The sequence below is a fragment of the Manis pentadactyla genome, chromosome 3, assembly GCF_030020395.1.
Source record: "Manis pentadactyla isolate mManPen7 chromosome 3, mManPen7.hap1, whole genome shotgun sequence".
Classification (NCBI taxonomy): domain Eukaryota; kingdom Metazoa; phylum Chordata; class Mammalia; order Pholidota; family Manidae; genus Manis; species Manis pentadactyla.
The window spans coordinates 135,835,049-135,849,684 of NC_080021.1; the positions used below are offsets into that span (position 1 = coordinate 135,835,049).

At 54.5% G+C, this 14,636-nt stretch overlaps 1 protein-coding gene across 9 annotated transcripts in view; it reads left to right on the plus strand.

The window, feature by feature from the left end:
* The window catches only part of FANCC (FA complementation group C), a 299,481-nt gene extending 296,130 nt beyond the window's left edge, over positions 1 to 3,351 (plus strand). For all 9 annotated transcript variants that reach the window (XM_036904368.2, XM_057498496.1, XM_036904371.2 and 6 more), the window contains one exon: positions 2,837 to 3,351. In XM_036904368.2, coding sequence (XP_036760263.2) covers positions 2,837 to 3,028 — 192 coding nt within the window. In that variant the 3' untranslated portion in view covers positions 3,029 to 3,351. The remainder of the gene's footprint in view (positions 1 to 2,836) is intronic.
* Positions 3,352 to 14,636: the final 11,285 nt, after the last annotated feature.

Below are 14,636 nucleotides of genomic sequence, written 5' to 3' on the forward strand. Positions count from 1 at the left end.
CCACAGTGAAACTGTGTCACTGCAGTTCCAAAGTTTCATTTAATTTTAAAATGTGTTTGCCAACTATGAATGAATTCTTTCCTGACGCCCCACTAACACAAGGGGTAAAGAATGGCCCCAGTCAAGAATGAGCACCACTCACGACACTGTCACAACCTCTCAGATAATGTCACCAAGGACGCTGGCAACAGAAAGAAACTGAAACTGGACTTTGTCAAAATGTAAAACTGGTGCATCAAAAGACAAGTAAGAGGCTGAAAAGACAGCTCACAGAATGGGAGGAAAATATGGAAATCATGTATCTGATAAGGGCTTAGTACCCAGAATACATAGGAAGTTCTTAACAACTCAACAGTAACAAAAACCCAGTCCAAAAATGGGCAGCACATCTGCAGACATTTCTCCAAGGAAGCTGTTCACATGGCCAGTGGACACACAAAGGCATGCTGCCCACCCCCAACCCGCCCCAGGAGGCTGGCGATTAGACACAGATCACTCCTGCTGGGGAGGATGCAGAGAGCTTGGGGCCTCAGAAAGGTAAATGTGGACTTACTGTGTGTCCAGCATCCAACCTCAAAGCAGGGCCTCAAGCAGACACTGGTCCCAGTCTCCATAGTGGCAGCATTCACAATAGGAAGAAGGTGGAAGCCTCCCAAATGTCCATCAACAGACATGAACTGTGTGCACAATGGAGCATCTTCTGCCTTCAAAGTGCATCAGGCCTAACACGGCCACACCAGGAGTAAACCTTGAGGCCACGCCTGCCTGCCCTGGGAGCAGGAGGGAGTGGGGGCGGCGCTAAACGCTGCAAGTGTCTGGTAGGACGGCCTTGCCTGTAGCCGTCAGGCCCTGGGCCCAGCTTCCTTGTGAACTCCGAGAAGCCTGAGCAGAGCCAGCATGCTGGCCTGGCTGCTGACCTTGTACCCCGGCTCTGGAGGGCTGCGCATGCTCTGGGCTGGGGAGCACAGAAGCTTGTATCCAAACCCCTCTGTTCATGGCTTTCCATGCCTTTCCATGCCTCTTCTGAGCAGGCCCCCGTGCGGCCAGCCCTGCCTTCCTGAGGGGCTGCAGGTGCCCAACCTGCCAGCCTCCCTGGATCACCCTGCGTCCTGGCCCCTGCGGGAGGTGGCTCCTCACAAACCACACCTTGGGCTCTGCACACAGGCCCAGGGGTCAGTTCCTGTGGGCTTCGGGCTTCTGAGAGTTCCCCCTGAGCTCATTTCATGCCTGCTCCTTCTTGCCTGCTGCTCCGCCTCAGCCCCGGGGCTCGGGCCCTGCTCGCTTTCCTCATTTACCCTCCATGCTCCCCTCCCCTCTGCACCACTCCAGGGCAGCCTAGTCAGTGTCTGGGCTCCTTCTGCCTCTGAGGCTCAGCTCCTGCCTCTCTTGTGGTCTCCTGTCTTCTGCTGTGGGCCCACAGAGTGACAGCCCAAGTCAGCTGGAACCCGAAATACAGGGCTCACGTCTGTAGTTGTTGAACTCAACATGAATTTAACCCCACGCTCACACACCTGGGCCAAGCTCTTTGGGGCTGCAGGTTTCCTACATGGCTGCAGTGAGCCAGGTTTTTCTCTATGACAGACAAGGTGCAGACAAGGGGAGAAGAGACCTTGAATGGGACTGTGGGAGTGGAGTTGGCTTGGAAGGGAGATTTGGAGTCAATGAGGCGACCTCCAGTCATCCAGGATGACCGTGCTGCCCTGCTGCCTGCGCGGCAGGGCCCCTGGACTCCCTGGGCTGTGGAGCAAGAAGCTGTGTCCCCCACCCAGATCTGGGTAGTAAATTTCTCCCCTTAAGGCATCTGAAAGAGGCTCATGTTCCATCATAAAGAACACAGGCTGCATCTGACAGAGGTCATCTCCAGGGCCTGGGACTTCTGAGCGAAAACCAAGCAACGAAACAGCAGGAGCCACAGTGAACCACCAGGCTGGCCGCAGAGCCCCTCGGCTTGGACAGTCGAGGAGAGCCCATGCCTGTGCCACCCAGTGCCCTGCAGTACCCATGCTGCAAGATGTCTGCCCAGACCAGAGGTTGCAGGGCTGACCTAGGACTGAAGGGCATCCTGGGCTATGACGCTATCCTGGGTGAACTGGGGTGGTTGGCCGCCCCACCAGGGGGCCCAGTGTGGACATGGAGGGAAGCCGGCTTTGGCCACTGTGGCCAAGTAGGTACTAACTCAGGACTCGGTAGAACCCAACTCAGAAACAAACACATAGATCACTCTCACAGCAGACCCCTTAATGTGCTCGGGTCTAGTAAACCACAGTAAATTCTTCATGCAGTGAACAGATCGCGCCCACCCCTTGCAGCTGTACTGAAACACTTAGGAAACCACCTGTGGGCACCAATGGACACCTGGGGTGCACTGAGCAGGGCAAACACTCCTGTGCTTCCTGCTGCCCTTGAGGAGCAGGTGGTAAAGGCTGGGATGCCTATTATAAAACAAGTGGGCCCAGGCCTGGAAATGCCATTCGAAGCTGTGTGAGAGCAGGGGGCGTTTTGCAGTTCTTGTATTCATACCAGCCTGCACATGAGGCTCACCTGCCTTTGCTCCTCACAGTGAACAAGCCCAAAGCTGGGCTGACATTCCAGGAGCCTCGGTGTGTGTCTGTAGGCGTGGCGAGTCTCAGGCTGATCTTTCATCAGGCAGTGATCCTGCTCACTGGAGGCCCACCTCTGAGAACAGACTTGCTGTGCTTATCTCCTTGAAAACAAAACAAGGGCTTTTTGGAGCTCAGGGGATGCGGCTGCTTGTTGGGGACAGGGTGGTTATGGCTGGTCCACTGGGCAGAGCCTCTGGGGGTGTTGTAATCCGCCTTCTTCTGTCTCACTGCAGATGGCTCCAACTGAGGAGATAACACACGAAATCGCTGGCTTTCTTGACCAAACTGTGTGCAGGTGGGACCGTGTTTGTATGGAAGCCCCATGGCCAAGACAGCTGGCCATGGAGCTCCTGACAGAGCTGCACTCACAGGGCCACCTCAGGCCTGTGGAAATGCAGCCACCACGGGGGGCGCAGGCTTGCTGAGGCCATGAGACTCAAGCCCAGCACGGACGCCGTGGTGCTGGGCCACCCTTCGGCAGCCGGCAGCAGGCACACAGGCCAGCCCTCCTGTGGGAGAGCATTGCCCGGCAAGGTGCCCGGTTCCTGTGCTGACTCAGTTTCTTCGAATTTGCTCCACTCTGACTGCGCCTGAGGAGCTCCTCTGCCCCTGGGGACGGGTGACGGGGTGGAGGACCGACATGTCCTGGAGATGTTCAAAGAGGTTATGTGTCAGCTATCTGGTTAACTGACATGGGACCTGGGAACTTCTAATAAAGAAATGGTTACCCCGAGGTTAATATTTCACATCAGTTGTTTTAGGTTTATTCTTGTATTGATTATGTGCTCTTTCTGTGGGCTGTCAGTGAATACCTTCATGTCCGTGTTGATTTATGTATGATTAGTCTCTGATGCCCTCAGTCTTGACTCCTGTTTGTGGGATGAGTAAAGCCTGTTGGATCAGAGGCTGAGATTTTAGGGGAACTGGGATATGGATCCGCCTGCAGATCTGGAAAATTCCAGGAACTTCTGACCTGCACCTTCCTTCTCAACAAGGTTATAATATGAACGGCACAGTATTAAAACACTGTCAACTGCTAGCACATAAAAGTGCTTCATGAAAACGTACTGTAGTTGAAAACAGTTGAGGGCATCTCATGATGTTGCAGAAGCAGGGACCAACCTCTGTGGATAGGAGGGGCCCTGTCGGGTGGCACTGATCCCTGGCAGCAGCTGCCTCAGACGGTGCGTCCACAGACAGTGCCAACCACGGAAACGATGGCGACCCACTCAGGCTGTTGACACTCCGTCTCTGGAAGATCCCTCCCTGTCCTGACCTTTCTGCAGCCCATCTGCGGTCTCCCGAGTCCTCCCAGGCTGTGGATGCCTGGTCAGCACTGGCCAGGCCCTCTGGTCAGCAGAACTCTCCTCCCTCCCAGTGAGTTCCAGCTGCCCGAGGGGCATTTCTGCCCATGACATGAACCTTACTGTCCACGAAGACTGTGGGGCAGCAACCTTGTTTACTGGCCTTCTCCCTCCCCTTGCCCTTGTCCACCTCAACAAAGGTGCAGACAAGGGGAGAAGAGCTCCAGCTGGGAAACAGGGAAGTGACACGGGGTGTGGGGCTGCTCCCCAAACACAGGAGAGGGGCCAGGGGGCTGCTCCCCAAACACCGAGAAGGGGCCGGGGTTGGGGGGTGCGGCCCATTCTGGCTCCTCCAGGAGGGTCACTGCCTTTCCGCTCACTCTGTGAGGGGTACGCAATCTCCCAAGTGCGTACTGATGCCCAGTGGAGGGTGGGAAGCAGCTCTCCCCTCGGAAGTCAGCGATGCCAGCTGCCTTGCGCCGCCTCAGCTCCTGAGAACGTCTATACCCGGCTGACAGTAGAGAATCCCAGTCAAGGAGAGAGTCAGGGCTGGAAAGCATCTAGTAAATCACCTCCTCTTCCAGCCTTGGGTTTGAGACTTAGGTTCTTTCAGGTTTTTGAAGTAGTTCCAAGAAGTAGGAGTCTAGCTAGGAATGGCCTCTGGGGACAGGGAGGCCTGGGGCCCATGCACAGTGAAGGCCCTCGGCCCATCGGGAGGTGGGGAGCACCGAGGCCAGAGGCCAAGTCTAGGTCTCCCGAGTGGAGTCTCCCCACCATCGTGTCTGCCAGGCACATGCTCCAGCTCCACGCAGCAGAAAGCCAATGAAGAGCCTTAAATAAGGATGACACCTGAGGCTTCAGACACAGAAAACCCAGAAGGCCAGCCAAGCCAGCCGCTCCACAACACCACGGCTTGGGGTTGGCCTCAGGAAGGTCTGGCTTTTCTCCTCCAAGTTGCAAGAAGGTTGCCAAGCCCAGCCTTTCCTGATAGCATCTAAGGAGGAGGAGGACGACCCCAGGTTCTCCCGTGTCTCCTCAGCCCCACCAGGCCTGCCCTGATGTCACCGGCAGAACCTGGCCCAGCAGGATAGGCTGCTGCCCCCCTGGGCTCTGGCCAGAGACAGGTTTGTCAGGGCACTAGTGAGGCCTGAGCTTCAGGGCTTGGCACTGCCCGCCCCCTTCCCTTTGGGTGGCTCTGGGTGGCTGTGGCACTTGTAGGGTCCAGTGAGAATCTGACACGGCTCCCCGTCGCTTTCGAGCACAGTCAGCCGTGGCCGTCTAGGGAATGGGTTGTGGCCAAGCGTGCAGGCCTGGGGCAGAGGTACGGGCCCAGCGGCTGTGTCCCCCACGAAGAGCACGGTGGGCAGGAGAAATGAAGTGGGAAGTGGGAGGTGCCTTTCCCAGACCTAGGGCTTGGGGCTGCAATGAACCTGACAGGTTTTCAGAGATCTGACAACAACTCTAAAATTTTACATTACGAACAGCAAGCTGTGAAGCTGAGAGAATCTAAGATCTCAGTAATGAAGTTTTGATAAAGCATACTGGAGAAAACACTGAACTACCCTTCTCTATAGAAAACACGGAAAATCCGGGACCTAAGGAGAGATGGTCAGGGCACAGAGCCGAGAACCATGGGGAGAAAGTTCTAGTCAGCGCCTGTTACTACAGATGGCGTTACTCACCCAGCCTCTGTGCCATTTGTGGGATTTGTTGCCTTTTTAAAATTTGTAATTTGTTTTATATTTTTTCACTCAATACAAAGTCACACTGCAGCTAATTTTGTCTTCACTCAGAATTCTAATCTCAGAAAAATCTTCCCTGCACACCCCAGTTATGGTAGCTTCAGGTGCACAAAATCTACACAGATCTGCCCCTGGAGAAGACTAGTCAATTACAGTTTTTCCTCCGGGTTTGGGAATCTTTGTCACCAGACCCTAAAAACTGGGCCCCCCACCACCACCACGGGAGCAGTGAGAGCAGGAAGGTGTCAGCAGTGGTGACCTTGTGCAGAAGTCCACACAGGACTATTAACTCCCCAAAACTTTACTAATAGCCGGCTGTTGACCAAGAAGCCTTCCCGACGACACAGTGCATATGTATGTATACTGTATTCTTCCAATAATGGCAGCTAAAGAAAACGTTTTTTCAAATGTCTCAAATCAGAAAATTTCTCCGGTATTTTGAAAAAGTCCATGTATATGTGGATCCACACAAGAGTCTATAGTACGTTCTTTTGTATGCCAGGCAAATATCACCACTTGGTCTAATGGCTCAGTCTGCCCAGGGATGGCGTGTCACCGTGGTGACCTCAGGACCCCGGCCCGCCTGGCTTTACTAGTTTCCTGACGGTCCCTCTGCATCTGACATGGGCCACGGGCCATACATGCCATCCAGACAGCAAGCGCACGGGGCTCCCATCTGAGGCACCCTGACCTGGGCAGCCCTGTGCTGGCTCTGCCTTCTCCCCTTGGCCTCATTTCTCAGGGGTGCCGGGAGAGAAATGGGAGCGTCCAGAGGGCAGGAGAATGCCACGTTTCTGTCAGAGAGGGGTCACGAACAGGGACTTGAACAGGGCAGCGGAGAGGCGCAGCCGGAATGCAGGGGGAACCGAAGCGTGCCGTGCCCTTGCCCCGGGGTGGTGCAGAACAAAGGCGTGTGCTTCCTTGCTGGACAAGGACTCCGGACTGATTTTGCTTCCAGGGAAAAAAATGAATTCTATGTTCTTCTCCCCTTGTCTTTCTCTTCCTCGCTCTCAACCCACCACCAGCAGTACTGGTAACGGGTTTCTTTCCTCTGCCTGACAACAGCTATCACATGGAGGCCACAGACTTTGTCTAACATATTACCATAAGGTGATCACCACCAGGCCATTTTACTTCCAAAGAAGCAAAATTAAGGACAAAAGGGTGTGTGTGTGTGTGTGTTAGTGTTAGAGCCTTCTCAAATCGAGTCCCACATCATATCCCTCACACACAGACTTGTAAGTACTGACAATCATAGTATCTGACTGTACCTGGTGTTTGGGGAGGGAACTTGTATATTTGGATACTGGAGGTTTCCCACTTAACTTTTCTATAAGGGTAGAAAGCCTCATAAATCAATATTGAAAATCTCATTGGCCCCTGGTGTTTCTCACAAAATGATCAGCGTAGGTCAGCTAGGATTCTTTGTTGCAAGCAACAGAAGTGGACACAGTACTGAAAGTAAAGGGGAATCGATCAAAAAGGCATTTAAAAGCACACAGAACTGCCAGGCAGACAAGGCTTAGTGCCAGCCTGCCCCACAGTGCCCCAGTCGGCCTCATACCAGCCTGGTGAGCAACTCACTGCCGCCACCCCGTCCTGCAGCAGAGAGCCTGCCACCTGCTCCCTCAGTGGCTGCAGCCTCCGGGCAGAAGGGCCCCTACACCCTTTGACATGCCTGCCAGTCTTGGCTGGTGCACCTGCACTGGAGCTGAAAGGAGAGCTGGGAGAGAAGTGTCTGGCTGTTTTGGCTCCTGTTACAGGATACCTGGGCCACCGCCTGTGGTGTCTCCACATCTGGGAGGGGTCAGAGCCCGGGCAGCTGGAGAGAATGAAGGTGTCTGCACCACTGTGTGTCACTGTGTGGCTCCTCTAGAGCATCTGAGAAGGTTCAGTCCCCTGAAATGGCCTAGCACTCGGCAAGGAAAGGTAGGGGGCCCTTGGCAGAAGGCCAGTTTGCAGGCAGCTAACGCTGGGTTTCTCCAGCACGGAGCTATTAGCACTGCAGACCAGCCGAGTTTCTGGAGGGCTGTCGTGTGCACTGTGCAGGATTTGGCAGCACCCCTGGCCTCGCCCCACTGTGTGCCAGCTCAGGAGTGGCAGCCAAAGTTTCTGCAGGAACTGCTAGTGTCCTGGAGAAAAGTCCTGGGGGCCCCCGCCCCCACCCCCATAAGAATGACCACCTTAACTGGCGGCCCTTCTCTTGGAAGAAACACAGACAGAAATTAGACTACATAGGACCCTCGCAAAATAACTAGATATTCTGATTTCAAAATTCATATGGAAAACTAAACAAGAACAGCCAGGAATGTTGGGAAAGTATCAGAGTGCGTGTGTCTGAAATGTTAAGAGTATAGTGAATGTACCGCATATGGGCACATACCTGAAGTTCGTCATCACGGCAGGCTGGGGGGACCCAAGGGGAGCCCAAGGAGATGGCCCCTCCTCGAGGCTCCAGCCCAGTCAGCTCAGCTCTCCCCTCACTGCCCATCCCTCCACCATCCCGGACACCTTCCCCTGCTGGTGGAACATTCTGGGGCTTGGGGCTTCTCCTTAGCCTGATCCTGAGCTCTTCCCAGTGGGTACTCCCTGGCTCCGTCCCTGGGCCTCTGCCTGCGTCCCCTCCCTCAGCTGGGCTTTCACATGCTGCGTCTGCAGAGGGCCACAGGTCTGAATACCCCGCTGCCGTCAGGCACGGGTCGACCATTGCAGCCAGCTCAGCCCCTGCCCCCAGCTCACCTCCCCACATCAGGTGATGACAGGTCCATCTTACCAGTGGCCATTCTCTCACCCCCACATCCAGCGCATTAGGATATGCCAGATGGGACCCCTCGTGCCCTCTAAGACCCCATCACCTGCCTGGTCTCTGCTGCTGTCTCAGCAGTACCTTCCCAGCATCGTTGTCACACAGCTGTTCAAAATGCTCCAAATCTCCCCTCTTCACTCACCTAAAACTCAACACTCCTCAGGTGGCTTTCATGGCCCCTTTTCCTCTCTTAATCTCATCTCCTAGATTCTCTACACCCACCTACCCCCCAGCTCCAGCCAGATGCGTCCCTGGCAGTGACTCAAACAAGTGGTTCATTCCAACCCCAGGGTCTTTGCACAGGCTATCCTGGCTGCCCCTGTGCCTGCTCACATGTCACCACCTCCACAAGGCCGCCTGACTCTGACGGTGGCCTCCACTCTCCACCCCTTACCTGCATTACCTCAGCTTTGTCCCTAACCCACAACATCTAATCTATGGATGGGTTATGCCTACCCTTCACTCACTGTCTCCATTACAAGAGCCTGGAATGCTGCAGGCACGCAATAGATGCCCAGGGGGGATTTGCTCAGTTACTCTGTATGGGGACTTTGTTTATGATACAGGCATCTTGATCAACAGGGAAAGAATGTGCTGGGAAACCAAGTGGAGCTGCACTTCTTAAATGAACAGAAGCATTAAAACCAAATGCTCAGCCCTCTTTGCTTATCAAATGTCAGTCTGGAGGTCTGCTCCTGGGGCTGGGCTTTTCTGCAGAGAGGCCTCCAGCAGTTTGTTTGGTTAGGAGAGGGGTGATGGGATGGTAGAAAGACTGCTGACACTGTGGGAACATAGTCTATTACTTGGATAAATTAAAAAATTTATAAAATCAGGACTTAACCTACTCCCCAAATGTAGAAAGAATTTCTTGCATTTCATTTAGAACTTGTTGCTCATCTTGGTTTGCAGACTTACACATAAATCATTTTCCAGCTCTGGCTTCCGCCTCCCCATCTCCCCAAACCCCTGCCTGGTATAAGTTCCAAGCTTATGGGTCGCTGCTTAAGAGGAGACCTTTTAGTCCTTTGGAATAGAAGGGTCTTTCCCGCATGAGGTGGGGAGGTGGGGAGGGGCCTGTGGTCCAACACAGAATCCTCCACTTTAAGCCCTTGGGCTGCCAAGGGAGCCCTTTCTACGCAAGGCATGAGACCCAGAAACCACAGAAAGCCGTGGATAAGACAGACCTCACAGAAAGTAAAGCCAAACAAGATCCAAAACAAATAACAAACTGGAAAGAATATTTGTGACATGTAAGAAAGAACTAAAAGCTCTTCTTCAGATGTAAGAAAAAGACCATTAATCCAAAACCTGATGGCCAGGGACACAAACCACACACAACTAACAGGAGAAACACAAACGACTTTGAAAAGACTTTTAAAAATATTTAAGTTTATGAGAAATGCAAATTAATAGTTTTTTCCCTATCAGTTTGGGAAAGACAAAGGACTGATTCTGCCCTACCGGTGAGTGGGGCAGAGGCTCTCCTGCCCAAGGGAAGGAGGACAAGGGCTCATACACTGATTTCTAATATGTACACATTCTGAAAATGCCATGTGACCAGCAATTCCACTCCCAGATCATCCCCAAAGAACTGGAAGCAGGACCTCGGAGAGGAGTGGTCCTGAAACTAAACCTCATGCTCATGTGACATGACTCACAGCAGCCAAAAGGTGGGAACAGCCCAGATGTCCACCGACAGATGAGGAAACAAAACATGGTCTGTGCACATGTGGAATATTACTCAGCCTGAAAAATGAGCAGAGTTCTGACACAGGCTACATGGATGAACCTTGAGGCCATTACGCCAAGTGAAATAAGCCAGTCATAAAGGGATAGTTATCACAGGATTTCCTTTCCATGAGGTCCCTGGAGGGGGAAATCTACGGACACAGCAAGTAGAATGGTGGAAGCCAGGGACTGGGGAGGGAGAAACGGAGGTTAGTGTTCAGTGGGGACAGTTTCACTTTGGGGGGAACAAAATGGTGGTGGCTGTAAACCAGTGAGTGCTGAAATACCACAAACTGTACCCTTGAGAATGACAGCTTTTACGATAAACTTACCATACAACTAAAAATTAAACTTAAAAAAAATTATACGTCCTTTCATGCAGTAACAAAAACTCGGTTCTTCAGCCCAGTCTCACCCATTTCCTGTTGCATGGGTCTCTCCGGAAAGAGAAATCCCTGGAAACGCCTCAAAGGGGCACCATTGGAAGGCTGATGAAATAAGTGAGCAGACGAGCAAAGAGCACAAACCGCTAAGGCAGGTCGCTGGGTCCTGTCCAGGTTTGTACATGACTTCATTTAATTTCCTCAACACCCAACAAAGTTACCCACAGTTCATGGATGAGGAAACTGAAACCAGAAAGGTTACACAGATGCAGGGCTGGGCTCTGAGCAAAGAAACCCAGGGACGGCCATGTACTAATGCTGTTTGGGGTACATGGTGTCCAGACAACAGCCATCAGAACAGAGGCAAAGCTCTCCGTACGTGCCAACCTGGAAATACTGTTATGTGGGAAGATCGGCATATAGCCACCTACGCATGAAGTCGGGGTGTGCACGTGCGTTTGCCGGAACAGAGACCTGTCCGTGTCTCACAGTGATGGTTTTGGGGAGGGACCAGATAAACCCGTGGAGGAACATGCAGTCTTTGCCTGCATGTTGTTTATATGTGTTTGCACATATGATCTCCAGGTTAAGCACTGTGGTCGTCAGTACAGGGTGTTTGCTCCAGGCCACACTTGCTGTCCAGCAGGAAAGGCTGCCCAGCGCTCTTGGTAACTGAGGAGCCTCCGTGCTGCCACCAGGTTGGTGGCACGTCCATAGCTTGCACACAGGACTTATGTTCCAGCACTGGGTAGAGTTTTCTAGAAAAAGACTTGCTCAATATGGTTGGGTCCAGGTACCTCAGCAGAAAGGGAGGACCGCCTGAAGACAGGGCCTTCTTGGGCACCCCCTCCGGAGCAGTTTGCAGGCCATGACCCGACTTCCCAAGTGTCAGCCTGTCCCCTGCTCCTGGACCCTGGGGCCAGGGGATCAGCGTGCCCTCGGCGGGGACTGACCACTGCTTCCTGGCTCCATACAGTGGCCGCCTCTGCCTCCAGGTGCGCTGAAGTCACCATTTCTGCTGTTCTTTCTGCTTCAACATACCTAATTTACTAAAGCAGGTAAAATAGGACTATGATTCCTTTCTCTTATCTTTTTCTTTACAACCCAGTGTAAGCACACACTCACACAGCCCCATCAAAACACACCAGCTCCTCTTACATCATCTCTAATTTATGCTGTAATTCACATTTTTCTTGAGCCTCCCTCCTTAAACACAATTGATGTTGAAGTCTTGGGAACCTTAAATCATGCGGTCAGAATGTGGAACCCGAGGTGTCAGGGATGAGCCGCGCTGGGACCCTGACAGGAGAGGCCACCTTACCCCTGCCCTTCTCATCTTGCCCGTTCTCGCAGCCTGAGGACACTCGCTTCTGTCTCCATGGCCCGTCTGGCCAAACCCTGTGAGACAAGGGGGACTGTTAAGGTGGAAAAGAACTTTCAGGCCCTTGGGCATCTCGGCAGTGGGGTCAAGGCCCAGCACCTCCTGGGCAGGCGGAATGTCCTGAACTACGAGCAGAACAGACAGCTTAGTAAGACAGAAACCACAGTGCCCCCAGTTGCCTCTGCTTCCCTGGCAGAGCCACAGAGGAGCCCCTGGGAAGGCTGCTGCCAAGTCCGTGGGGCCCAGCTTCGCGCCCCCAGTGGTCTGGAGGAAGTGGCTGAGCCCCAGAGGAGCTGGGTAGGCCCTGCAGGGGCCGCAGGCAGGCCTTCAGAGCAGCTCGTCAGATCCTGTCTAGTCCTTGCAGGTGAGAAGTCAAACCCCTGAACTTGTTTCATCTCAGGGATGCCCAGCTGGGACCAGGTTAGTCTCACGACATGGGCAGTTTGAAGGAGAGGGAAGTACGTGCTCAGAGAGGCCTTCCTCCGCACCTTCGCCCCCTGCCCTGCACTCCCACACCTGCACGCAGACAAGCCCGGGTCTCTGGTCTCTTCCCTGCACCCCCCCACCCACCCAGCCCCCAGGGGTGGACTCCATGGGCTGCTCCTCCCTCAAGGGCCGGGTGGACCTCTGCCTCCATGCCCGGGTGCCAGGCTGGCGGATGCCCGCCCACTGTCCTGGCAGGAGGCTCTCAGCTTTGTTGTGGGAACATCTGTAGTTTTATGGTAGATCCTTCCACCCCCTGGGCTTGCTGAGGCCTCCTCCCTCTTTTTTCACACCCTCTGGTCTGGAACAGAAATGCCTTATTAGCCGATCAATCTCCCAGACGGCGCCAGAGGGTGGGAAAGGCCCCATAAAACCTATGAATAGCCCCGTTGGCCTCTCCCCCTTCCACCTTGTAAACCCCCAGGGCCCAGCCAGGGAAGGCCCTGGTCATTGTCCTCGGAACAGTGGCCTGGGGGCCAAGGGTCCCTGCCCTGCCCACTGAGGTTGGCCTCTGCGCACTGCCCTGGAAGGTCCTGGCAGCCCCTGGCAGCTCCCTTGGGCTTCAGACCCCCAGGTTCCTCCAGCCGGGCTGGGGAGGCCCCAGCAAGGCTGCGGTCGGGCTTGCACCATCCCGGCATCCGCCTGGGGTCTGTCCCATGGCCAGGCCCCTGCGTAACCCCTCCCTCTGACCACACTCCAAGGTGGCTCATGAGGCTCAAGGTGCCCTGGGACCATTAAGGGAGTTGTGTCCCCAAAGCTGCTGTGCTTTGTCACCTGCTGGCAAACTGCCAGGGCAGCACTCCCTTCCCTGGAATGGGAGGCTGGCCAGCCCAGGACGTGGACTGGGACACCCCAAGTTCTGCTTGGCAGGAGACGCACTGGGACAGGTTATGCTCACTTACCAGGGCAGGTCTGCCTCGCAGACATGCTGGCCAGACCCCCTTGTCCTGCCCACTCCCACCCGGCGGGCTTCATCTGTACAATGAGGAGGTGGATGACTAGGGCATAAGGCTCTAAAAACATGGGCCCTTGAACATCACTCAGCTTTTGCTTTCCAGCCACCCAGTGGGTTACAGTTGCCTTTGGTGAGACCAGTGGTGGCCACAGCAACCCCAGGAACCCCAGGCCTGCACACTGGGCTGGGGCTTCACCAGGTGTCCAGCCAGATCAAGCAGGGCAGGAGAAAGACAGGCGGCCTGGAAAACACGCCTGAAATCTTTCTTCTAGAGCTCTGCTCTTCATTTCAGAGATGGTTTGGGGTTTGGGACGAGTCCCCCATTTCTGGTTCCTACATGTGAAGCATTAGGTTCTGCCAGATGATGGCTACAATCTCAGTGTTCTGACTTGAAATTCCAATAAAACAGATGTTAAAACCCCATAATCCTAGGAGAGGCCAAGAGGGAGATGTGAACTGTCCTTGTGGTGTTTCCACCCCCACCCCCACCTCTGCTTCCCACCCTGGGCCCCTGGTACCGGAGTCCCAGTTCCAGAGCTCAGCCGCTCAGCCCAGCCCGGTGGGAGAGGGGATGGGGGCTGACCGCACAGGTGGTGGGGGACAACCAGCCAGGCCCCAGCCAGACCAAGCAAGGGGTGGGGCCACCGTAGGACCTGGCCTGTGGGACGTGATGGAAACTGAGCTGGCCTCTGGACCGGTGTGCCCCTGCGCCTGGGGCTCCATTTCCAGGCCCTTGCTTCTCCGGACCACTGCTTGGCAATTAACCACTTAACCTGCTCTGAGGACAAGCTGCCTCCTCTCACTCTGGCTGAGTCAAAACACCACTGGGCGGGGTGGTATCATGTGCCCGATCTGAGGGGTTCGGCTGGCCTGGGGCACCTCCTGCTCGTCTACATAAGCTCCCGCGGACTGACCGATGCCTGCCAGCCAGAGGCTGACAGTGTTTTGGGGCCCAGCTGACACACAGCCTAAGGAAGCTGAATGGACGGGGAGAGGGGCTGGGCTGTCTTGGCTTTCACTGACCAGGGGACTGGCGGCGATCTGAGGGACCCTCCTCTGCTGCATGGCAGCACCACCTTGCAGTAGGCAGGCTCCTTCCTTCCTTTCTGTGCTCAGTCTAGGGGTTGGAGCCCATGTCTGCTCAACGTGGGAATCCTGACGGGTCAGGGGAAGCGCTGAGGCCAGAAATGTGTTCCTCCAAAGGAGGGGAGATTAGTAATTATGGCACTAAAATAAGTGTGCCGACTGTCG